The sequence below is a fragment of the Phodopus roborovskii genome, unplaced genomic scaffold (assembly GCF_943737965.1).
Source record: "Phodopus roborovskii unplaced genomic scaffold, PHOROB, whole genome shotgun sequence".
In the NCBI taxonomy this organism is placed as follows: domain Eukaryota; kingdom Metazoa; phylum Chordata; class Mammalia; order Rodentia; family Cricetidae; genus Phodopus; species Phodopus roborovskii.
The window spans coordinates 22,083,234-22,109,247 of NW_026126588.1; the positions used below are offsets into that span (position 1 = coordinate 22,083,234).

Here is a 26,014-nt window from a genome sequence, read left to right on the forward strand (position 1 = left end):
GGGCTCAGTGCCTTGAAACAAAGAAAGACCACAAAAGATCACTGGAAACTAGAATGGTCGCCCATTTAGATAAGAAGTAGCTGAAGTTGATCAAAACAGAACTTGTGAATAAAGATTAAAGCATTAAGTTTTACTCTGGAGAAAATGGAAAACAGATCTGAAAATGATATTGATGAAGTTATTCCTAAATCTGTACGCAGAGGAAATGCTATGGAGATATTTGTCTTTTACCTGGCAGAAGCCTCAAGTAGAGAGTGATAACCTGGATGTGTTGCTGACTCATGTTTGCCTCCTGTCTGTAAATAGTCCCAGCTGAGGGCATTAATGCAAAAAGCAAGGACTGTGGATCAGTGGCCTCTACTGACTTGTGGTGTCAGCTGGAAACACTTCTTAAAGCATTCTTCCCTTGGGCTGGAGAGATGGTTCAGTGGTTAGAGAACCCAGATGGCTCACAACCTTCTGTATCCCCAGTTCCCTCAGATCCAATGTCCCCTTCCGGCCTCTTCCACCTAGGCATGCAGATGGCACACAGGTACAGGGAAAACCACACACACAAAATAACAAGCAAGCACAAGAAAGCACTCTCTTTATCAAGAAGTGCAAAATACTTCGAATCAGGATTATGTTTCATGTCTTTGGGTAAAGACTGGCTTTTATTAATACACTTTTTAATCCTCTGTAAACTCTTTGGGTTGAATGTTGGGACTGACTGCTAAATAAAACTTGTTACATTTTTTTTTTTAATCAACAAGCATTTATTTTTGTCTACAAAGTAGACATGCAACACAAGTTTAAGATCAACAAAGGACTCCCATTCTTTTAAAAAGTATATTTGACCACTCTATGAACTCAGACAACCTTCAAAGGCTTTACCTGTGGGAACATCAAGCAGAGGAAGGACAGTTACAAGATTACAGGGTGAACTGTCTTAAAATCTCATTAGGAAAATGCTGTTTTAGTCTAACCACAAAAATCAAAATGTTTATTTAAATCTTTTTACTTGTAGAGATTAGCTCCACTGAAATATACTAAACACTTAAAAACATCACAGGATGCCTACTTGATTTTCTTAACGAAACAGTATTTTAATACTTTAAATGTGCAATATGACATTCTTGTCATTTTTTGTAGAAAAACACAGTTTTCTTCTCCGACACGTCAAAAGAAATTGGCAATAAAGGTAAAAATGCAAATCATAAAGTCGACTAGTGTTCATTTCACAATTCCAAACAACAGAAAGGTACGCTTGGTTTTAAAGTCTCTATGGACAATATAGTGCAAGACAGTTGATTTCTCTCTCCCCTCAATCCCTTCTTTTTGGCTTGAACTCAAAATCCTCTTGCTGAAGCCTCCTGAGTGCTGGGTTTACAGGTGTGCAACACTGCCTATGGCAAGATTTCTCATTTTATAAGTTCTAAAGAGTCTCTGCTTCAGGGAAAGTCCATTTGATCAATTACTGAATTATATTACACAATTCTACATAACTTAGTGAGCTTTGTCTAGAAGCCTGAGAAACAGAATCTTGGTTTACAGTACCACAGAAGCTAGTCTAGTACTCAGAAACACCCCACACACACACATCTGTGACAGTCTGACGCAACAAAATTTATGATATACATCATACTTTAGTAGATAAATAGATGAAGGCTAATTAAGTCTTTTTAGGAATAAAATATCTCAGCCCTTTGTATATCAAATCTGAATCTGAAAGGTAAAGTAAAATAATATCCACTGTTTTCAAGTATACAAACTATTCCCTAGAGTAAAAAATTAAATGTCCTGTAGTTCAAGCCAAGGCTGTCGGTGTCTGTCAGGGAGGGTGCTAGCAGATGGGTCCTCCACGCTGAGGGTCACTCCTGCCGGCCCCTGCAACAAAGCATCAAAGGCCACCCTCGGTCAGTGCGTCTGTGCAACCTCAGCTACGCTCTGGAGATAACACTCCAAGAAATGAATTAGAAACATTTAAATAAAACTTACATGTAAAAATGACAACCCATATCAAAGAATGCCAGTAAAAGAAATACAGAAATATCCTTTCCTTCGGTGTGAAAGACAGGCTTTCCAGTGTGACCCGAGCCAACATTCACATGGCAACTGCCTTTAAAGGACCTCTGTGTTCACACATTTTCCATGTTCTTAGAAAAGAAATTTAGTTTTCTTTCTGTTCTCTGAAGTCAGTAGCCCAATCACAGTAGACGAACTTTGTCTTAACAGGATTCCTAAAAGCAAAATTCCTTACTATGCTGAATACAGTGCTTGTAATGTGGTCAGTTTAGTGTCAGAGAATCGGTGAGGCCAAGTCCCAGCTTTATGACCCTGTGACATCCACCCCCCCCCCATACACACATGAACATGCACAATAAAAACTGAAGTTCTAATATTTCTGTAAGTTTTCCTAAACATGTTAAAGGACACACTGATTCAATTTGAATCTTACTGTTTTGGAAACCTTTTAGGATGGCCAAATTCAATATTAGAACCACCAATTATTCTCAAAATAATCCAAAGATTAATTTAATTCTACTAAAATATTGGTGGGATTTTCTTTTAATTGAAAAATTTTTATGTGTATGGGTATTTTGCCTACATGTATATATGTACATACAACATGCATGTCTGGTGCCCATAGAAGCCAAAGAGGGTATGGAATTTCCAGAAACTGGAAGTTCAGTTACAGATGGTTGTGAGTCATCATGTGGTTGCTGGTAATGGATCTCATGTCCTCTGGAAGAGCAGCCCTGAGTGCTCTTAACTATGGAGCCATCTCTATACCTCCTCTTTTCTTTGGAGACAGGGTCCCATTTAGTTATAGCTGGCCTGGAACTCCCTATATAGATCAGGCTGGCCTCACCCTCACAAAGATCCATATGCCTCTGCCTCTCAAGTGCTGGAATTAAAGATATCACACCACTATCATAACAGGCTCAAAATAATTTCATAATTAATCTTTAGAGAATGCAGAAGAGGGGGCCAATGAGATGGTTCAGAGGTGCTTGCTGCTCAGCCTGACAATCTGAGTTTGATCCCTGGGACCCACAGCAGGAAAGGACTGACTGTTCAAACCTATCCTCTGACCTCTATACTTGCATGATGCATGCCAATAAAAAGACAAATTAATTAATTAAAAGGGAGTAGAAATTAGGTGTGGCTCAGTAGGCAGAGTGCTTGCTTAGCACACACACAACCCTGGGTTTGATCCCAGCACTCCATGAAAAAAACGGTGGTAATGCATGCCATAATCTCAGCACTTGGGAGGTGTGGTCAGATAATCACAAATTCAAGGTCATCCTTAGCCACCTAGGGAGTTTGAGGATAGCTTCATCTACATAAGACACTGTTTCAAAAAAGAATTAAAAAAAAAAAACCTATAAATATTAGCGAAATACAGGTCAATAATTCTATTACCAACCCAAGAAAAAGATTCTTCTATTTAGCATGCCATACAAGGCCCAAGGAGATGCTAGAAGAGAGACAATGATAAACCCAAGGACACAGAAATTAGGCACTGGAAGACGGCCAAGTGCCAGAGTCTGTGGTTAGTATTCCCAAAACCCTGAGTTCCATCCTTAACACTAAGAAGAAATAAAGAAACCAAGGGAGAAGATACAAAATATGAGTAAGGTCTTGTACTTCCAATATTAAATCTTACAAAGATCTAGGAAAGGGCTAAGGACACAGTTCATGTCAGCCCTTTACAGGCACGCCGAAAGCCACAGGTCTGACACGCTGCAATACAAAAGCAGCTTCTTTTCTAAAGGCTCTGCTGCTTTGAATGAGAAGCTGCTCAGGCTCATAAATTGGAATACCTAGTCCCCAGCTGGAGCTGTTTGTCCGGGAGGCTCAGTGCTACAGCCTCACAGACAGACACACATCAGTGCTCGCAATTCAGAAGAAAGTTTAAAAACTTAAACACATTGTTCATAAAAGTTGATCTACCAATGATACAGAAAGAGCACCACACATTACAAGAACGGTTTACCAAACATGTATCCCTTTGAGAACTATGACCCTGACAATGTATCCATCAAAAGGTTATAATGTATCTGAGTGTATCTAATGTATCTAATTTTTCCCTTTTCCATTTCACGCCACCACCGGAACATCATGGTTTCACAACCGCAGCCACCTACCTAGCAATGCTGTGTCTTCCCCTGCGTCTTCTTTAAAACAGGGGCGGTTTGGCCCAGACTCACTGGAAGAAGATGATGGGAGGCTGCTTTCAGCACCCCTGCCCTCATCTTGGGCTGTCACACTCAGATTCCCAATAGAAACACTTCCTGGGGTAGCTTCTGGAGTGGGTAGCTCCTGTGCATCCTCAGGGTCCCCCTTGAGAGCAGACAAAAGCAATGAGTTCTCAGTGACAGGCAAGTATGGGGTCATTTCCTGGTAAACTAATACATCCTTGACTCTCTACAGGGAGTCTGGAGGGAAGTATACCACCTCCTCTATCCAATGTCACCATTAAGGGTTACTTCTCAATAGACAGTTTCCCAGTCCGATGCAATTTGCATCCTGCCTTATAAACTATTTATTTAGTCACAAGGTGGCTCTTTCTTGAAACTTGTAGAGTCTGTGAACTTTGTGCTCCCTCAGGAGGCAGCCAGGTGCCCGAATGACAGCCCCAGGATTGCACAGTACGGCCCTGGGGTGTTAGAGACAAACAGGCTCTGAACAGCTAAAGGCTTCAGATTTCTGTTTAAACGCCAGCCCCGGGCGTCTCCTTCCTTATAGTTTTTCAGCTGTGCTTATCTCCAACCCTCCTCTTCTATTGGCTGCTTTGAAGGAAGCTAATGAAAGGAGGGCCAGGGGCTCCTTTCCCACCACTACATTAAGCCTCCACAGCAGTGGGCGGGCGTTTCAGACATTCTTTTGGTTAATCAAAGGGCTAAGCTAGCTGCCCGTGGGCAGAAGAAACAGCCGGAGAGTGACTGAAGGCTGGCAGGCGGTGAGCATGGGAGTCACAGGCACTCAGTGTCTGTGAGCGCTTCAAACCCACCCCACTTCCCCCCTCACTGGTAACTAGGCATCCCAGACACTCAAACAGTTCTCTCCTGACACCAACTCCTAACACACTGAACAAACATTCCTGTTGTAATGTCACAATGCCAACTCTCACTCAGCCCAGTCCCAACCCCGCTTCTCTCAATGCCTGCCAAGCCCCTAACCTCCACCCTGATAGTTCATGCCCCTGCGCACATGGAGGTGACACTCGAAGCCCTCATCAGTCCCACTAAAACACACTCGCTCCATCTACCCGTGCCTAACGGCAGTGTAAGACCTTTCTTTTCTGATCATGCTCCCCTGCTATGCTCTCTCTCTGGATATGTACCGGCCCCATTTGGCCCGAATGAGAAATCCCTGAGTCTTTACCTAGCAAAGGCGCTAACTGTATTCATCTCTGAGCCAAGCTCACTTTAACGCCTCTCTCTGATCAGTGCTTGCCCAATGAGTGCAGCGGACACAGTGGAGACCAAAGGACTGCCTTTAAAGCCTGCGCAGGGTCACTGGTGACTCTCAGTGCTCATAAGGGACAGACAGGTCTAAACACCGAAACATTAGACGGCTTGGAAGTTACAAGAGCTTTCTGTCCTTCACAAAGTAAGTCAAACACTCTGGCCCTCTATGTTCTAGGTTCTTGAAGTAAACACTCCAAGGAAAGAAATAACTCAACTTTATATAAAATGAAAACTGATTTCTAATACATGCGTATATGTCGACTTATATTCTCTGAACAAAATTCATGAGGGTGCAAGCCCTTGGCTTAGCTAAGAACAGAGATCAGTCTCACAAAAATGTCAGGAGACACAAAGCTGGTTGTGAGTCACTCAACCAAGACAACAACTCAGCACAAGCTTTTGTGTAAAGGCAAGGAAGGGAGGTCAATGACTTCTTCAAGAAGACAACTCATCACACCCTGTGTTTTCTCAATTAAGATTCTGATGGGGCTGCAGAGATGGCTCAGAGGTTAAGAGCACTGACTGCTTTTCCAGAGGTTCTGAGTTCAATTCCCAGCAACCACACGGTGGCTCACAACCAGCTGTAATGAGAACTGGCGCCCTCTTCTGACAAGCATGCAGAGCAGTACATACATAATAAAAAATAATCTAAAAAAAAAAAAAAAAAAAAAAAAAAAGAAAGAAAGAAAAAGATTCTGAACCATTGAGGCTCAGCTTCTTACTGAACTGCAACTTCCAATGAACCCAGCTCGTTAGGGAGGCATGCTATCTCAGGCTAACGAGACTGAAGACGTTTAGGTATTCTGCAGATTTTAGGACACAGCAGGGTGAAACCCAGCAATTCTTGGGGGCAACCTCTTCTCCCTGAGCGGCTGCAGCAAGAGCACCCTGACCACGTGAGACACCGTAGAGCAGGACATGGCAGCAGCAAGCTGAAGACACGCCACGCTAGAGCGTGACGTCACAGCTGCAGCCAGGAAGCCAGCCTTGCCCACTGACAGCTCCTGAGCGATGCCATTAGAGAAGTTTGCATGTCTATTACAGACTAAAGCTGCATAAAATGCTCATCCAGTTTAACGTGCTGAGGGGAACGGAATCCAGGGCTTCAATGCAAGTGTGCAAGCACTCTGAGCTCTATTTCCAGTCACTTTGAACATTTTTATTTATAATACTGTATTACTTAATCAGTAGTATTTTGAGTCATAATAGATCATATGGAGATTTTATTTATAATGCTTTATTATTTAATCAATAGTACTTTGTGTCATAATAGATCATATGGAGATCTAAAAAACAGAAACAAAATGAAAACCTCCAAAACTTAAAAAGAATTTACGTTTGAAAGTTGAATTAGCTGCGAGAACGTATATGAAAGGTCAGTGGCTCTAGGCTTGTTTCTAATTAATAGAGATAGCAAGGATGCTTCAAAGAGAGACTGTGAAGATTAAATGCAATAATGTATTTATGACCTGGAGCAGGCAGGTCTTCTATCTCCTAAGTAAGGTCCTTGCCCACCAAAATATAACAAAATAATGGGCAAAATTTAATATAGGACAAATTTAGCCTGTACTAATAAACTGTAAAACCAAGCAACAATAAAAGCAGATGACAAAAACTGTTGGGTGTGGTATGTGTAAAATGTGTTCCTGAAGCCAGAAAACGCAGAATGCACTTCTGTTTCATACATTCTGAGTCAGGGTTTTACACACACACACACACACACACACACACACACACACACACACACTGCAGAACTACACTGCTTTAAGTGGCTACAAACTGGGGAACATGCTAGCATATTTTATTGTCATAAACTCAGTTCGCTGATTTTGTGGACTACTCTACACTTCACTTTTACTATAGAGATCTTTAGACAACAGCAAGGGTATCGGGAGCAGCGCTCTGCCTGCCCCTCTTGCCTCTAGTCACTGATAAATGTGAGATACTCAGGAAGAACCCGGGCAGAGAGTGAATATAAACGAAAGCGTAACAAACCCAATATCCCAGGGCTTTGATGACATCAAGTTTACACATTGGACACGTTCGGTGATCCAAAAGCCATGGGTCAATGCATATTCTATGAAAAATATGCCTAAAAAAATTAAGTATGTATTAATGTCTTAAAATAAATGTTTCCATATCTTACAAAGAAAATAAAGCATTTTGCCAACACATCCCTCTGTTAAAAGTTAGCCAACAGTACCACAACATTGTAGTCTAGTCACTTACCTATTTTTTCTAGTTTCCAGCTAGATAGATTCTGGACTTAATAGTGAAATGTTTTTTAAAAAGTGAAAGTTTCTCTTTATTCTTCATGCCACAAAAATAGGATGGATCCATTTCAAGCACGGTTATACATTCTTTATGTGAGATGAGAGACAGTCTTACGATGTCACTGAAGCTAGCCTGGAATGTGCCATACAGTCCAGGATTGCCTTGAACTTAGAATCCTCATACTTCTGCCTCCCAAATACTAGGAATGCAGTACTGTGCTATAATGCCCAACCATTTTTACGTGCCTTAGTAGAATAGTTACAGACCACTTAGGCTAGTAAATCCCACAAACAAGCCACCAATAATAAACTAATCTAAACTGGTCATATCATCAAGTCTATCAAATACATGACAACACCTGCTACTGGCAGGAAGAAGTATTTCCTCTTTAATAAACGTCTGTTGCTACCAGAGAGACACATACATGTTCCACATACATGTTCCTTTCTTGTTGGTTCCCTGCTCCTCCCATGTTATGTGTGAAGTTAATTAGAGGCTTTGAAGCCAGACAGATGAGTAGACAGCATTAGTACAGCTGAGCCCCCTAACCCTGCTCCCACATCACGGGCTGCTCCCTGCCTACAGCATGCTGGACAGGTGCAAACCCAGGACGGCTCCCTGCCTACAGCATGCTGGACAGGTGCAAACCCAGGACGGCTCCCTGCCTACAGCATGCTGGACAGGTGCAAACCCAGGACGGCTCCCTGCCTACAGCATGCTGGACAGGTGCAAACCCAGGACGGCTCCCTGCCTACAGCATGCTGGACAGGTACATACGCAGGATTGTTTCTGTTTCTTTTTAGACATGGTTCCTCTGTGTAGCCCTGGCTGTCCTGAACTCACTTTGTAGACCAGGCTGACCTCAAACACCCAGAGATCTTCCTGCCTCTGCCTCCTGAATGTCAGGATTAAGGATGTCCACCATCACTGCCCTATTATTACTCTTTTGAAGACTTTTTTCTTTAAACAAAACAACTGCAGTGCCATTAAAAATAGCAATTCTTAATTATCTAACAGTCTAGTCCAGCCTATCATTCAACCTCAAATTAATACTGACTGAATCTGAAGAATTTTTCAAAAAACAAGAAAGAGACTTTCAGTTTGGTTGGGGGGATGTTTAGCACTGCTCAGAAGAAAAATGACCAAAATAAAATCCCAATAATGTGCGCACCATATCGTATCTGCAGAGGTCAAGTACAAGCTCGGCACAGACGTCAGCCACACCTCCTGCCTCTCTCTGCACACTTGGGAAAGTCCTGCTCTAAAACCAGGCTAAAACCCCACTTTCAGGGCTTTTCTACAGGGCATGACCAACCTTAAGTAGCTACTGTGCTGACCTTATGTAAATGCCGACAGACTTCAGCCAGACACTTTTCCCAGGGAACCCTTTTATTTTGATACTCATTTTTTTTTTTTTTTTTAAAACGGGGTATCAAGAACATAATCTATTAAAAAGTACCATATACAAAGTAAAATATTTTGTAAAACAAGCAAATACCCTAACTTGTAACTTGATTCTAAAATATGTAAAGTACAACAGAAATGTATCAAACTTTAAAAAACAATCTAATTTTTATACATACTCTTCTGCTTATCAGCAGTTCTTTTAAGAAAGTCAATTAAAGTAGCAGACTATTAAAAGTGAAATCACTATTTCCCACTGTTAAAACTACACTTGTGCTACCTAAGTAAAGGGAAGAATATTCATTTTACATAGCTTCAGAAGGAACTATCACCCGGGTTATAAATACTAGCAAACTGCTGCTGATTCCTCTGACTGAGCATGTGCGCTGCTGAACTAGGTCTACAATGTAGTGTGAACAAGCCTTGATAAGCCTGAATGCCAGTCTAAAACAAAGACACAATGGTTAGTGGCCATCTACAAGTTTCTCCAGCAGAGCAATTTTAAGGACTCTTGAAGACAACATGAAAGATGGGATAATCAAAGATCACAAGCTCTTCCTATTAGAAAAAGCATAGGACTCTCTGTCAGAAAACTCAACCTGGTTTGGTAATTTTTAAGTCTCTTAGTAGCAAAAAACGTGTTCATACTTGCACGGCAGGATTCTGATAACGTCCTTTCCTTTAAAGTTTTCGATACACACTGCACAGTTTTCGGCATCAACATCAAGTCCCTGAAAACAAGTCATAGTTACACACAGACATTACATATACAATCACTGACTAAAATAAAACAATGGGTTCCCCTCCATGCTGGAACAACCTGACCCAAATACACAATCATATTTGTCATTTACTTTCTTATCAGTTATTGAATCTGAATGCAAAGGGGGGAAAAAAGCCACTGTCTGCCTAATCAGGCATTAGCCTTGTTTTAAATAGTGTATTAGTGTTTGAAGAAACGTAGACTATTAAGGGCTGTAGAAATGCAGACCACACACACACACACACACACACACACTTTGTTTTTGAGATAAGGTCTCAGTTTTCAGGCTGGCCTCATGTTCACTGTGTAGCTAATCATGACCTTCATTTTCTGATGCCCCCCCCACCAATCTTCCAAAATTTGGATTATCGTAGTGAACCACAAGGCTGAGTTTACACAGGGCTGGAGATCACACTCAGGGCTACATCAAAGCCAGGAAACACTCTAGAAAGTTAACTGCATTCCAGCCATACCTGCTATTATGGATAAACAAAGTATTTTCAAGCATAAAACTTAAATATTCAAACGTGTTTGCTTTCTGGAATTATTTAAAAGATATCTGTACCTTTGTTAAAGAGTTAGAACTTAGAGAAAGTACAAATGGCTTCATATCTGAAATTTTACTTCATTAGTGTTAAACCTCCTCCATTAGAGTAAGTTGCCTGTTTTTGCCTAACAGATGAACAAAAGTGTAAGAAACAAAAATTGCAGGCTGTAGGGTGGGAGAGTTGGCAACATTCTTTGTACACCGAAGAATCTACAGGCCCTGGGCTTTTTCTGTGAGTTAGTTAGTAGGGGTCAGTGTAGCCAGGACAAACTGTGATTCTGAGACAGGGATTTAGGAACTCAATCAGAGTGTACTTCTGAGGCTGCAGTTTGGCAGCTTCAGAATATCAAACACAGCCACCTACCCTTGAGTTATTATTTAAGCATACCCTTAGCCAGGTGTAGCAATTAATAAGGAAGCTGTAAAAACCTGACTTAGTATGTGCATATCATTATTAAAGACCATTAAAATTAACTTTAACAGCATTTTAAATTCTATGTTGTGATAGTTTACAAAAGATTTTCTTATTAGATACATGTGTAGTATCCTTGTATGAATTTATGTACACCATGTACACACACAAAGCCTCAGCGTCCAGGAGCACTGATCACACACACACACACACACACACACACGTGTGTGAAGCCTCAGCGTCCAGGAGCACTGATCTCACACACACACACACACACACACACACACACACACACACACACACAGCCTCAGCGTCCAGGAGCACTGATCACACACACACACACACACACACACACACACACACACACACGCGTGGTGAAGCCTCAGCGTCCAGGAGCACTGATCACACACACACACACACACACACACACACACACGTGTGTGAAGCCTCAGCGTCCAGGAGCACTGATCACACACACACACACACACACACACACACACACACACACACACGTGTGTGAAGCCTCAGCGTCCAGGAGCACTGATCACACACACACACACACACACACACACACACACACACACACACGTGTGTGAAGCCTCAGCGTCCAGGAGCACTGATCACACACACACACACACACACACACACACACACACACACACACACGTGTGTGAAGCCTCAGCGTCCAGGAGCACTGGATCCCCAGGAGCTGCAGTTACAGACAGTTATGAGTGGATGTAAGTGCTGGGAACCAAAGCCAGGTCCTCTGCAACAGGAGTTAGCGCTCTTGACCACAGACATCTCTCCGGCCACTTAAATTCTATGTTGTAACAGAATATTTTCACTTATATTTCATGTGTTATGCAAAAAAAGTTTAAATTCTTTAATAATTTACAAGCTTTACATTATTATAAATAAGTCTACAGAAAAGAAAAATTAAAACAATTATCACTTGTCTCCAGAACTGGATAAGATGTAAAATGCAAAAATTCATTTTCCTATGTAAGTTTACAATGTAAAAATGCTTCCAAATCCAGGTATATACTTCATAGACCATTTAGAGACATTAAAAAAAATTATTTTGACAATTTTAAAACAAGCTCCTAGTATCATACTTTAGCAAATGATGGGTATGGGATGAGAATACTATCAATTTACTTGTATTCTCAAGGGCTTGGCTCAGTAAGTTACACATATGAATGGGTCTTCTCACATGTAAGCAATGAAATTTTGCTAAGGAAGGAAAAAAAAAAAAACATGCAACAGGCACAGTAGAATTTTAAGTTTGCACAAAGTACTGACTTCCTTCCTGAAAAAGGAATAAGAATTCATTTTTAGAAACCAATTCAGCATCTAGTTTATAAATCATCAGAATAATTTCCTATTAATATCCATGAGAAACTATACATACTTTGCATGGCTAGTTATTAACTGGAAACTCTCCTGGTGGTTTGTGGGGTAAGCAATCAGTATTCTGCACCAATATTAAAACTGCACTATACTACAGTGCAGACATTATTGAGGGAAGAAATGAACCACCCACACAACCCCAAGCACATCTCAACCCTAAATATACCACAGAAGCCATTAATAACAGACTTCAACTTCTAAAACTCACAGGTCTATCAAATAGAGCACAGGAAAGGAGTAAGCAGTTTCTTCCTCTCCCCTCCGTGAAGGTTAGTGAGGACTGGAAGGTGCAACCGACTGAGTCTCAAAGTTTACTGAGATGAGATGAGTAATATCAAAGCAACGCATTCAGCCCACAGCTACAAGGCAACACATCGCTGCTGAGGACGGCCACCGCAAGACCAAATGTACTGCATTAGCACATTTCCCTCCCAAGGGTGTGTCCCTGAGGAGTCGGTGCCTCTGGCTCCGCACTGTTCCCTGCATGTTTTAAATCTTCGGGGCACATCCAAAATGGTTCCCTTTTAAAAGTACCCCTTCTCTCCTCTACAACTGTTCAGTATTCTCTCTGTAACTGAGGGAGAATGTTCAGGCTCTGATTCAGTAGAATAAATGTGGAGTAACCCAGGTGCGTACCTCTGAAATGCGTAGCATCTTTCCAGCCATGTACTTTGGCCCATTGGACTTCCAATGACAGAAATATTGGCACACTGTTATCACTAAACACATACAATGTAGGAGCTATCTTTTAAACTAAATTTAATTCATTTAACCTTTCTTGGTCGGTGAGGTGCTGGACTTTGAGCTTGCTAAGCATGGGCTCTACTATTGAGCCACAGGCCTGGGCTGTAATTGTAATTCACCTATATTTAAACAGCCACGTGACTAATGACTGCTATAAATAACCTCTTCATTCGTTATATTCCTGTCAGCCTTTCTTTAAAATATTAAAACACACAAACAAAGGCTTAACCAAGTGTCACATGCTTGTTACTGCTCAACAGTAGACTGGAAAGAAAGTACTTCTGAAACACACAAACATCCTCCCGTTGAACCCCGGAAATCACAATGAAAAGCATTACCTTCTCTCCTTGCTTTACGGTATGTAGTGGAAGCTGGCCAATAACTTTTTTAGTTTCTTTTCTATGATTCTTGGGAAAGAAAACATTATTATTAGTCTTTTTAAAATAACACACACACAATACAATGTAAACAAAATAGAAAAGTTTTCACTAGTAAAACAAAGTTAAACGGTTACTATGAAAATAACTTAGAAAAAACTTTTAATATATAAAAGAGCCATATAACTTATAAGCTACTTGAGAAGAACTAATTTTTCCCTTTTGGAGGCAATGCTTTACTTTGGAGTCCTGAGTGGCCTTGAGCTTCAAACAACCCTCCTGCCTCAGCTTTCCAAATACCAGGATTACAGGCATGAGCTACCATACCCAGCTAAGAATGTATTTATTTACTTACTTGCTTATTTGCAATTAAGTGTAGGGCCTCACACGTGCTAAACAAGCGCCCTGTATCCCAGGGCTATATCCCCAGCCCAGGAAGAGCCGCTTTTAATCCCACAGCTGAAGAACATGCCTCCTTTCCTGGGTGATGTGGGAATGGAACTGGAAACTCCTAACACTCTAAACATGTGATGCCACTTAGCCACACTTCCAGAAACTTCCAGAAAACAAATCCTACGCTTAAACACTGACAAGAAAGTAATGAAGCAGGTACCACCCACTCTCCACCAGTAGTCCCCGAGAGAAGAGTGCGCCTAGTTATCAGGCCAGGAAGCCTCCTGTGCAGAGGTCTGCCTACGCCACTGCAGCCCGGCTCTGCTCTGCTCTGCTCTGCTCTGCTCAGGAAAGAGCTTGCCTTCAGGTAAACGGTTTGTCAATCACTCCAGAGCAGGCAGAGCAGGCCCTTCCTCCTTACTCCTACCCTTACACCGAGCTAGAAAACAGAGCTACATATGTTCTTTCAGTCACACGACCTTCTGCTAGTCCTCTGTCTACAAAAAGGCAGAAGGGGCAGGCACCTGCAGGAAACAAATCTACAAACAGTGCCCTAGACTTAAAAATACGTTCCAATCGAAAAACTATCAAAGTCATATGAATGCTTAATAAGTAAACTGAAATTGGTGTGGTTACATGTAACTTCAAGTAGTATAGAGGATATATTCATGAGCTGTCATTTAAAATGAACCAAACTGAATTAATGCATTAAAATGAATAGTTAGCCATAACTACCTGACTTCCAAACTGTGAGCCAGTGTATAGGAAACGCTGTATGTAATAGAATATCAGCCATGCTAACGAGATAATCATCATCGTGATGAAGGCAATGGCCACAAACACCACAGACTGACCGCTGATGAATTCCTGCATATGGCGGGTACCAATCCCTATGGTCATCTTTACTGGAATTCCTTTTTGCACCAGATCAAAAATTTCTCGTCCTTTTGGATAGCTAATCATAATGACAACTGTATTTCCTGTTCCTGCACAAAAGAACAAAGAAGACAAAAGTTAGATAAGATTAAGAGTATGCTCATCAAGTACATTTGAAAACTTGAATAAAAACAAGTAACTTTTAGAAAAACATCAACTACCAAAACTGGTTCCAAAAGAGAAAATAGGCTGAATGGAGTTAAGAAAATCACAATGAACTATTCTCTGAAAAGCAAGGATGCCACTTAGATTCACAGATGAATCCATCATCACACCTTTAAGAAGCACAAAACTGTTACACAGTTAACTGGACACTGAACATTTTTCTCTAAGGCGGGCGCGGTGGAGATAGCAGACTCTCAGTTTAAAGATAGGCCTGGAGAACAGAGTAAGTGAGCCAACCTGGCTGCAGAGTGAGGCCTTGCCATGCCTGCCCCCACAAAGCACCCCAGGAGCTGAAGGTGTGGCTTAGTGGTAGAGCATTTGCCCAACATGTGCAAGGCCCTAGGTTCAAATGCTATAACTGTCTACAGAGTGAGTTCCAGGACAGCCAACGCACAGAGAGAGCCTGTCTCGGGAGAAGAAAAAAAAATTAGGGAATATGAGAACTCAACCACCCCCTACACAGCATCTCACAATGTAGTTCTGAATGTCATAAAAGGAGCTCTGTAGACCAGGCGGGCCTGGAACTCAGAGATCAACCTGTCTCTGCCTCCTGCGTGATGGGATGGATTAAAGGTGTGTACCATCCCACCAAGCTTGTGATCACTGTTACTATTACCAATGCTTTGAAGACACGAACAGCCCTGAGACAAAGGATGTGTGTGTGTGTGTGTGTGAACAAATAAATCTTCAGTTTTCTTATGACTCTAGCTATAAATTAATGCAGTAACCACAACATATCAACAGATGAACTGAAAAGAAAACGCTCTAAGTCACACAGAAGGAATGATGAGGGAAATAATTTGAATGACGAAAGCTGGACAAGTTTTCACAGTTAAAGTATTATATTAAAGCAGCTGGGTGGTGTGAGGTGAAGACGTCCACACAAAGCCAAATAGGAAAGTAGACAGCAGATGATAACTTTCAAAAACTAGGTAAAGGCAAATGGGTTTTACACTGGAGAAAATCTGCATGTTTTTCTCATAATGTATGCCAAAATAAATTACTTAGTCTAAATGTTAAATGTGTTCTAAAAAACACAAAATCCAGATGAAGAGAGTTAAAAACTCAATTATAAAAATCCACCTAGAGGTTCTTTAAAAGAACAGGATGGTGGTTCAGGAGAGGGAGACAGAGCTGACAATGGGGGAAAAAATGACAATCTTCAAAGTCAAGCTTAAAGTAACAAAGGAAGCTAGATTTTAGAAAAGTATACGTTTTAATGTTTACTAAGAAATAATACAAACAACATAAAAAATGTCTTAAGCACAATTTGGTGGCCAAAAGACTGATAAGTGTGGCACTCGGGAGGCAGAGGCGGGGGCCAGGGCCACATAGTGAAACCCTATCTCGAAAAACAAAAGACTGGCAAACACTCCATCGCTTTAAGAAGAAATCCCGTGTCTGCCCATAGCACTCACCTCCCAATGAGTGAGTTTTAAATATATGAAAGCACATTATTTCATCTGTAAGGTCAGCAAAGATGTAAAAGGTTCATATATTCTACCAGCAACAATATGCACAAGTTAGCATTTTGTATACTTCCTTTGGAAGAGCAGCCACTGCCCTTAACTAGTAAGCCACTTCTGCAGTTCCTTCAATGATTAAAAATCCTTTAAAAGGCAATCGTGGGACCCTTTTGTCAAAACAAGACACGCTAATTATGTCCTGGTAATTTTAGATTCCGGGACCTCTCGATGAGATCAGCCCCTATGTCAGTAAGACAGAATCCAAAAATCAATAAAATCAGGTATTTGAGGCTGTTCAGGAGGTGAATAGAGGACAAAAACAAAGACCATCTTTTTATTTCTTTCCCCACTAAGGTATACGTTGCATAATGTTGCATAAAGACACAAGGCTTTCCGTGATGAATATTTTTTTTTCTTTTTTAAGACAGTGTCTCATAGTTGGCCATGAATTCCTCCTGCCTCTACCTCCTGAGTGCTGGGATTAAATATCTGGTTAAAAAAAAAAAAAAAAAAAAAAAAAAGCTTCCTTTCAGAAAACTTAGGAATTTTTTCACTACCCGCTTCCCAAAGTTTCAAGCACAGAAACCAAAATAAGGCGACATTAATTGAAAACTGTAACTGTATTTACTGGTGTCTTTGCTTTAAAAAGGTTAAGAGCTGGGGGATGGCTCAGCAGAGAGTGGACACCTACTAGGCACGAGGCTGACCTCTATCTCCAGGACCAGGAAAATTTTAACATCCACTTATCAGTATCATATGAGTATACTGAATTTTCTCCTTCAGTTAGTTTTCAACCAAGCAGATGTCAAACCCATGTAAGTTAAAAGGGGTAAACAAGATTAGTGTTTAAGGGGCTGTGTGTGCTGTGCTAAGGGTCACACTGACAGGGATAAAGTAATTAAGAAGTCTAGGTTTGAGGACGGCATAAACATCATTTACCCGGTAAATGATGCAAGTTCTGGTGTGGGGTAAATAGCGCAAAAATAAGGAACGAGACTCCCCAAATATCAGCCTTTGGAGGTATAATTTTCAAGTGGTACAAAACAAAACAAAACAAAAAACCCTGCTCCTTCCACAGAGAAGTTTTGCAGTCATTGCTCTCTAGCGTCAATCCTCAGTTTAACCGGTTTTAAAGACCACGCCTTGAGGGCTGGTAGAGATACGATGACTCAGCGCTTCTGTAGTAACCAGTTAATGTGACCCAGCTGAAGCGGGGATCTGAAGCCGCAGATCACAGTATGTGCTCAGGTAAAGCAGTAGCTGCTCGCACTGACAGAACTCAACAGAAAAAAGCCAACAGGTGAGGCGTGGGCAGCACGCCATCCTTAAAAGTCCCCTGCACTTGGCTGGCTGTCTCTAAGATGAGCTAGTAGCTTCTGCATGGAGTGGGCGCCTCACTGTGCAGAATGGAGTCTAAGTAGAACCGCCAGTCTTCCCCTGCTCCCAAGCCCCCTTGCAGTCATAGCGGTCCGGCAGAGCCCGCCCCTTACCCAAATCCCTCGGCTCCTGAGCTTGCCCCCCTCCCCCGCCCCCTTTCCTGTAAAATTAGCCATTTTGGCTACATGTTCTCTTTGCTGCTCTTGGTCCCCTGGCTTGCTCGGGCCTCTCGCTCTCTCCTCTTCCCATTCTTTGCTGTCATAGGCCAGTTCGTCTGGCTATGCTTGCCCTCAGATCTACAATAGATCTCCTCGATCCATACCTTGGGGCATCATGCTCTCATTTTTTTTTTTTTTTTCATTCATCTGCTGAAGACAAAGCATGGACTATCTTCTCTTGGGGAGACGCACTCCACGGCATTTCCACTATGATCTTAGCCACAGGAACTTTGTTACTGAAGCGCTAGAAGGGCACCGTTCTAAGGTGGCTTGTGTCTGCAAGGTGATACCAGAACCAGTTTGGGCCTAAGTAGAAGAAACTATGGTTTCCTTGGCTCGTACATTAGTGAGCGGTCACTGAGAAGACTTAATGAAGGCAGGCATTGACTACCTTCAGGAGAATAAAGGTTCAGCAGTCCAGAAACATGGGCAGCAACAACTACACAGCTACAGGTCCCTAACATGATGACAAGGTACAAGTTAAAAGCTTTTTAATGAAAAGAGAAGCCTGCATAGTATTTCAAATAGAAACAATGGTATGATTCTACCATCTTGGTTAAAAGGTTTCACACCAAAACACAAATGGTCCTAACTACCAGTTGATAACAGTTCTGGCTTCAATATCATCCGTTGTTTGTATGGCAATGAGAGAGAGTATAGGGTGTGTGTGTGTGAGCCCTTCATTATGGAACTTATTACTTAAAGCAGAAAGCTGCCATATTGTCACTCTATGCTGCGGGCTCAGAACTTTCCAGAGAGCTGATCAACATTACACACCACCTGCTGCTGGCTCTCGGGGTCAGGAACTTATGTCCAAGGCAGGCGTCATTCCCTGAACCTCGTCATTCCCTGAACCTCCTCCACAGGTATGTAAGTCACAGAGCCAGACCCGGCTCAAATGTCATCTTGTTCACTGCCTGAGGGGAGGTGTCTGTTCCTGGAAAAACTGCTCTCTGAGAATGATCATTCTTCTTCTGTTGTTGTTGTTTTTAATTAGTCTGAGGATTCTTCTTTGGCTGTCACTTTTATTAAGTAGAACAAGAAAGAGCTACAGATATGATGTAGATGGAAACCTTTCCCTGAGAGGCACATTTACGCTTTATCTTCAAGAATAAAGTAAGTTTACCAGACCAAAGGAAAGGAATATTTTGAGGCCATAAAACCATCATAAAATCATATTTGAGGGACTGGTGGCTCCGTGGTTAAGAACGCTGGCTCTGGTTCCAGAGGACTGTGGTTCAAATCTCAGCATCTAAATCAGTTTGCAACTGTCTGCAAGCTGCACTTTTGGGAGATTCAGTGCCCTCTTCTGGCCTCTTGGGCACAGTACACACGATGCACAAATAACAGCATGCAGATAAGAAACTCAAAAGAAAACAAATCTTTTAAATATTTGTATTTGAGAAGGTGATGAGTCTAGCTTGGCTTGTTACCAAAACCAGACACTTTATCGAATGAAGAAGGAAGTGAAAAATTAACCATTTGAGAAAAGCACACATTTAGCTTACTGAGTGAAAAAAAAATTGTTATAGTATTTATAAAAAGCCTGCCCAGGACTGGGGATAGTTTGTTATTCAGCAGTTTCAGCAGCAGCTTCCAAGACCTATTTTAGATGGACAAAGCTCAGTGATAACTTTTTCTGCCTCCTGACGGATATATTTGCTTTTCACAGCTCCTGAGGCAGAGGAGTTCCCAAGGCCAGCCTGATCGGTATGCCAAGAACAATTCTCAAAGCAGGGGCAGGCAGATGAACAAACAAGGTAGATGGGTAAAAATGCACTAGCCCTGAAGTGAGTCTGTGCACAGCTAAGGGATACTGAGCATATCTACCATAATTCCCCAGACTCTATTTACCATCAAACCACTGGTCCAATCCAAAAGAATCTGCAAGTAATTTTGTACAACTGTGCCTATGTCGGCACAAGGGAGAAAAATCTCAGGTGAATGTCTTCACAGGAGGCACAGAGACTTGTAAACACAAGAAATAAGCCTTTGGAATTCTTTTCTTCCCCAGGGCTTAGAGCTGCTATCATTCTCGATAGACTAAAAAAGGCCATCTTGCACAATCTCACCACAAGTAATCTCTACACCTCACCATTAGGCAGATAGCTCCCCAAGGACAGTTTCTGTTTTATTTTTGACTTACACCAAGCACAATGTCAGTGCATACAATCTCATCATAAAGCTCCTTGTTGAGTAACAGATATGGAACAGTATTTTTAGCAGGCCAAATTACCAGAAACAGAATTGCAAGTGTTCCTATGCCAAAAATAAAATGCTTTCCATTTCCTTTTCAAATTTTTGTGTGCCTCTTGCTTCCCTGTCAGACACTAAACACACGCACAGTTGTAAGGGATTAACATTGGACAGTAACTTCAAAATTTAGTATCAAGACTTAGGAACATAACACACCAGTTCTCTACCCAAGGAAACTATAGTCTGCCTTAGTACTGCCTTGAAGGAGATAAGAACTACTGAAATATTTAAAGTTGTAGATTGAATTTCTGGTGGAGAAAACTAATTTAGCAGCAATAATTGATACTGAGGTTCCAGTAACAGAATCTTCTAAACGTTCAGGTTTTCTTCTTTATACAAAAACTGCCACATTCTAGCCATTTCTATCCCCCCACCACCCGAGAATCCCCAACAAACCAAGATTTAGTACAAGCCCAGCTTAAGCTCTATACAGCAACTCCTGCTCTACCAGCAGTCACTGTTATCAATGTTACTTCATTGTGTGCTGTACACACACACACACACACACACACACACACACACACACGGTGCCCAAGGGGGCCAGGAGTCAGGTACTGTGAACTGTCTAACATGGGTGCTGGGAACTGAACCGGGGACCTCTGAAAAAGCAATACTCACTCTTTACCACGGAACCACCTCTCCAGCTTCAGATAGCCCTTCCTTCACACAGCTCCTCATTAGACAAGTACCGCCTGCTCAATTCATCAGGTTTTTGTGGCATGGAGCATGGGTGACCGTGGAAGGTTTCTTCATGAATGACTGGATTTGAAAAACCAGCTTATCTTCCAGGACTACAACTGAAATGACCTAGTTAGGAGAATTACAGCAGAGGGAATAATCTGGAAAGTCTTTTTCGCTGTACAGCTTAAACTGAGTTTGCACTAAACCTTGTTATACAAATGTTTAAATGGCTGGCTAGGGTGAATGAGGAAACAATTTACAATTGGGGACTATACAATTGTAAATATTTTTGCATGATTTGGTTTAGTCAAAAATATCGGGGTGCAGGGAGACATGGAGATAGACGGCTCAATGGTTAAGAGAACTTGCTGCTCTTCAGGAGAGGATCTGGCAATTCCCAGGACCCCCATGGTGACTTAAAAACCACAACTCCAGTCCCAATGCCCTTATCTGGCCTTCATGGGCACCAGCCATGCATGTGGTACTATACTTCCATACGTGCAGACAAAACACTCACACACATAAAAACAAATCAGTAAAAAAAAAAAAAAAAAAAATGGCCAGTATGACCATCAGCGCCCATAACACCAGCACCTGGGAGGTTAAGACAATAAGATCATGAGTTAAGGAATGGATGAGCTACTTAGCAAGACCCCCACCACAAATAAACGTACAAACATGAAACAATAGAAACATCACCACCACTACCGCCTCCCCACAAAATGGATTTGTTAAAAAGCCTACTCTCACTGGGAACTCTTGAAGCTTTTCCATGTTAATTTCAGACCTTCTAGTCTCTTGCAATTATTACATGGAAATCCTACAGCCCACCTCCTACACATATACATAACTCCCTAATGTACTGAACCTCTCCATCAAGTCAATCTTTTTGCAAAACTGTTCTAGTAGATCCCATCCTCTATGAGGGTTAGGGAGCCACTTCTGGCTCCGTAGAGCAGCAAGATACATTTTAAATTCAAATTAAAGTTGTAGATCAGCTGAGAGCACATTATTACAGGTAATCAATAATTGGCTATGCATAAAAGACCATTTAACATGCACTGCCAGTACAAAATGAATACCTCTTAATATATGGCTTCTCTAAAGTTGGGTACTTTTTATTTCCAAGACTAGGTTCTTTTTTTTTTTTTTTTTTTAATATTTTTTATTAAATTTGAAACAAGCTAGTTTTAGATGTCAATCCCAGTTCCCTCACCTTCCCATCCCATCCCATCCCATTTCTGCTCCCCAGGGAGGGCGAGGCCTTCCATGGGGGACCTTCAAAGTCTGTCATATCATTCGGGGCAGGGCCTAGGCCCTCCCCACGTATATCTAGGCTGAGAGAGTATCCCTCTATGTGGAATGGGCTCCCAAAGTCCATTTGTATACTAGGGATAAATACTGGTCCACTACCAGAGGCCCCATAGATTGCCCAGTCCTCCTAGCTGACACCCACATTCATGGGGCCTGGGTCAGTCCTATGCTGGTTTCCCAGCTATCAGTCTGGGGTCCATGAGCTCCCCCTTGTTCAGGTCAGCTGTCTCTGTGGGTTTCTCTGGCCTGGTCTTGACCCCTTTGCTCATCGCTCCTCCCTCTCTGCAACTGGATTCCAGGAGTTCGGCTTAGTGTTTAGCTGTGGGTGTCTGCTTCTGCTTCCATCAGCTACTGGATGAGGGCTCTAGAATGGCATATAAGGTAGTCACCAATCTCATTATTGGGGAAGGGTTGCTCAGATTGTTAGTTGGGGTCATCCTTGTTGATCTCTGAACATTTCCCCAGTGCAGATTTCTCTTTAAACATATAATGGTTCCCTCTATTATGGTATCTCTTTTCTTGCTCTCCTCTACCCTGACTCAATCTTCCTGCTCCCTCATGTCCTCCTCTCCCCTCCCCCCATGCTCCCAATTTGCTCAGGAGATCTTGTCCCTTTCCCCTTCTAAGGGGGACCATGTATGTCTCTCTTAGGTCCTCCTTGTTTCCTAGCTTCCCGAGACTAGGTTCTTAGAACTAAGCACAGTGAAACTGCAATTAAAAGTCTTATTCACCTATCATTACAATACGGTGGTCATTTTCAGGGGTCTTAAAAGGCTTGAAGTGTCTTTAAGGTTTGTAATGTATGTAGTATAACCCACTGAAAGCTCTTTCTAAGTGTCTGCAGAAATGTTCAGGTAAACAGATTAATTGGCTGGTTAAGTTGGGTATTTCTTCTCTATCTCTAAAATCCTCCTTGCTTTATTGCAATTCAAGCCCTTTCTCCAGCCCTTTGCCAACTGTTTGGCACTCAGTAAATGACAATCAAGGATGTAAAATGTCATTCTTAAAAGGCCGTGCCTAAATTTCAGCTAGAGGAGTCTGTTACTTATTAACCTACAATAACTACAGTAAGGTCAACACTAAGACTTTTAATGATACGGCTTTTATCTAATTTTTACCTATCTTAGTCGATAATTTCTACAACGTTCAGCATCAACACTCATCCTTTAGGCTTTCTAAGCACCTATGCATATAATTCAGTTAAGTTTGAACTCTTCTTTCAAAGTCCTTAGTTTCCGCAATGATTTACAGTTATAAAGTACCTAGTGCTAGATTCCAGTGAGAGGAAGAAATGGGTTTCAGAAGAACTGGGAAGAATTCTCCCCACACCAGAAGACTATCAGTGTGCAGTTTCAGAAGCACACCTCTCCCCCTGCTTCACAGAAGTCCACCGCTACAATCTGCACCAAGAACAGTTGAGTCGGTGCATGTTCCTGGCTTCAGTTACATTCTGACTAAACAGAGGAAAGCAACCCAAGTGGAAATACTGAGTTCAAGTTTAAATAGTCTGTCAAAACTGGCTTCTCCCATCTTCTTTCTTTCTTTTCTTTTCTTTTTTTTTTTTTTTGAGAGGGGGTTTCTCTGTGTAGACCCAGATGTCCTGGAACGCGCTCTGTAGACCAGGCTGGCCTCCAACTCACAGAGATCCGCCTGCCTCTGCCTCCCAAAGGTGTGTGCCACCACTGCCCAGCAGATAATGGGAACTTAAGTGTTCCTCCACCAAAGAGTCTAATTAACATCACTGAGGTGTTTTTCTGGGTCTGGATCAATTATATGTCAACAATATAAACAAGAAAGGTTGCTGAGCCATGGTTAGAACAAGTGTTGTCTGCTTGGGAGAATGTTAATGTCATTATCAAAAAATGCAGTAAGGTAGAGTTAGAAAATTGTAGGGTGATGAGCCTGTCATTTAAAAGAAAAAAGTCTACATTAAGTGTGTTAGCATCTTGAGACGCACACACCCAGCATCAGGGAATCAGGTCCAGCATACCCACCTCTTTTCATTGACAGAACTGAACTCGGGAGCACTGTAGATGGGCTATGTCTGTAATGCTGGGATCCTTCCCCGAGTCTTGTGGAAACAGGGAGTGTGTACAATGACAATTAGGTCATTTTGTAATCTGGATTAACTACACACCAAAGACAGTGCCTGACACAACATGACCACAGGAACATACACCTCTACTCATTCTCACTCACCACTGTCTGCAGCCAACCAAACCTTGTGTCCACAAAAACCCAACTAACTCTTCAGGCATTACTCCATTCTAGCAGATTCTCATACAATTTCAAAGTCTCCTTACCGTCTCCTACCCCACCCCTAAAGTTATGCTCCTACAGTCTGAACCCATGTCTCTGCTACTCAGGGAGTCAACCTTCCAGAGAAAGAGTTGATCTACAAGTGGAGATCTCATCCTTGCCATCAAACGGCCACCATTCCCAACCTTCTACAGAAATGGCCAAACCCAATGTCCTTTTTTACTTTATAAACTCTGCGGTGCGCCCGACCAAAACAGAACATCATCATCAACAACAACAAAAACACAGTACAGGAAAAGGATGTCTGACTTAGTGGCAGCAGAAACAAAAAACGGTAATCACAGGAAATTGAGAATGAGTCAACTGTGTGTGTGACGCCTTAAAGCTAATGTGATCTTGGAAAAAGGCACAACAGAAACACAATCAAATTCTGGGTCCCCGGGGAAGAACCCCGTCCCAAGGATGGTATTTTGCTAACTCATCCTTGTCTGAAGCTCAACCAACCTGCTGCTTTCCCCGGAGCAAGGAGTGTGTTTAGAACCGGCCTCGTGACGGACAGCGAGGTCTTGTCTTCAATGAATACAGTTAAAAAAAGACTTCATCTGAGCTCAATGCAACGGGCGAGCGGGACCTCCCGCCCCGCATGTGTCCTGAGGGACAAAGCTTGTGACGTGCTTGCTACATACAGCAAGCAAGCCCAGGTCTTCCGATCCAGGGTTTTGAAATTATTCAGGCACTCCCTGGTCCGAGGGAAGAAACCAGAGACCCACGAGAGCCACAAAAGCACTTTAGGCTGCGCGAGAGACAATGCAAACCCTCCTGGAGTGCGCTGGGGAAGAAATCTCCCTCCACGCCCACACACTCACCACTCCACCGACTCTGGCAAACGGGGAAGTGAGTGACCTTAGGCGACCCCGCGGTTAGGGATTTCGGAGACCTTTTGCAATCGGTAGGTAGGACCTTCCTCCTGCAGACTTTCCCCAGGACGCTTCCCGGCCTTGGCCACCCGGGGACCACCGGCAGGCTCGCCCCAGCCCCGTCCCCGGGGTTGGGAATGGGGGTGGAGGGGGGGGGTCCTGCTCACCCGCGTGCGACATGGGCTCGGTGGCGTTGCCGTAGCGCTCCTGGTTGTACACCACCACGGCCGAGGCGTTCTTGCGCGCCGCCGCCAGCACCTTGTCCTTGAAGGTGCAGCCGCCTCGCGCCACCAGCGCGACCCAGGGCTCGGCGCCGAGGCCGCCGGGCGCCGCGAAGCGCGTGTCGGGCGCGCAGCCCTCCTCTTCCCCGGCCGCGCGCGGGATGCCCACCGGGCCCTGCCTGTCCTCCCTGGGCGAGCTGTCGCCGAAGCGGCCGCTCTCGGACACGCTCCGCACCGTCAGGTTCGACTGCGGGTCCACGTACTCGACGCCCACCACGGCCGAGTACCACTCGAGCGCCCCGCCGCGCACCCCGGGAGCGCACAGGGCCAGCGCCAGCAGCGCCAGCGCGGGCCGCTGCAGCCGCCCCGGCCCCGGCTCCCGCGCCGCCATGGCCGCCCAGCGAGCGCCCCGAACGAGCCTGCT

General features: G+C 42.9%; 1 protein-coding gene across 1 annotated transcript; it reads right to left on the reverse strand.

Moving 5' to 3' along the window:
* Positions 1-1,215: 1,215 nt before the first annotated feature.
* On the reverse strand, positions 1,216-26,014 carry Rnf149 (ring finger protein 149). Its single transcript, XM_051204661.1, has 7 exons — positions 25,537-26,014; positions 14,516-14,766; positions 13,349-13,417; positions 9,783-9,865; positions 7,452-7,548; positions 4,131-4,326; positions 1,216-1,866 (listed from the first exon to the last, which is right to left on the reverse strand). Exons 1-7 carry the CDS (start codon positions 25,979-25,981, stop codon positions 1,823-1,825), a joined length of 1,185 nt encoding a protein of 394 aa, XP_051060618.1. The 5' UTR covers positions 25,982-26,014; the 3' UTR covers positions 1,216-1,822.

Excerpts from the sequence above, each read along its gene's own strand:
- Rnf149 (XM_051204661.1), bottom strand. The coding sequence starts at position 25,981 with ATGGCGGCGCGGGAGCCGGGGCCGGGGCGGCTGCAGCGGCCCGCGCTG. Across the intron at positions 13,418-14,515 it reads GCTCACAGTTTGGAAGTCAG|AATCATAGAAAAGAAACTAA; the intron begins GTAGTTATGGCT and ends TTCTTTCCCAAG. Across the intron at positions 9,866-13,348 it reads CCGTAAAGCAAGGAGAGAAG|GGACTTGATGTTGATGCCGA; the intron begins GTAATGCTTTTC and ends ACTTGTTTTCAG.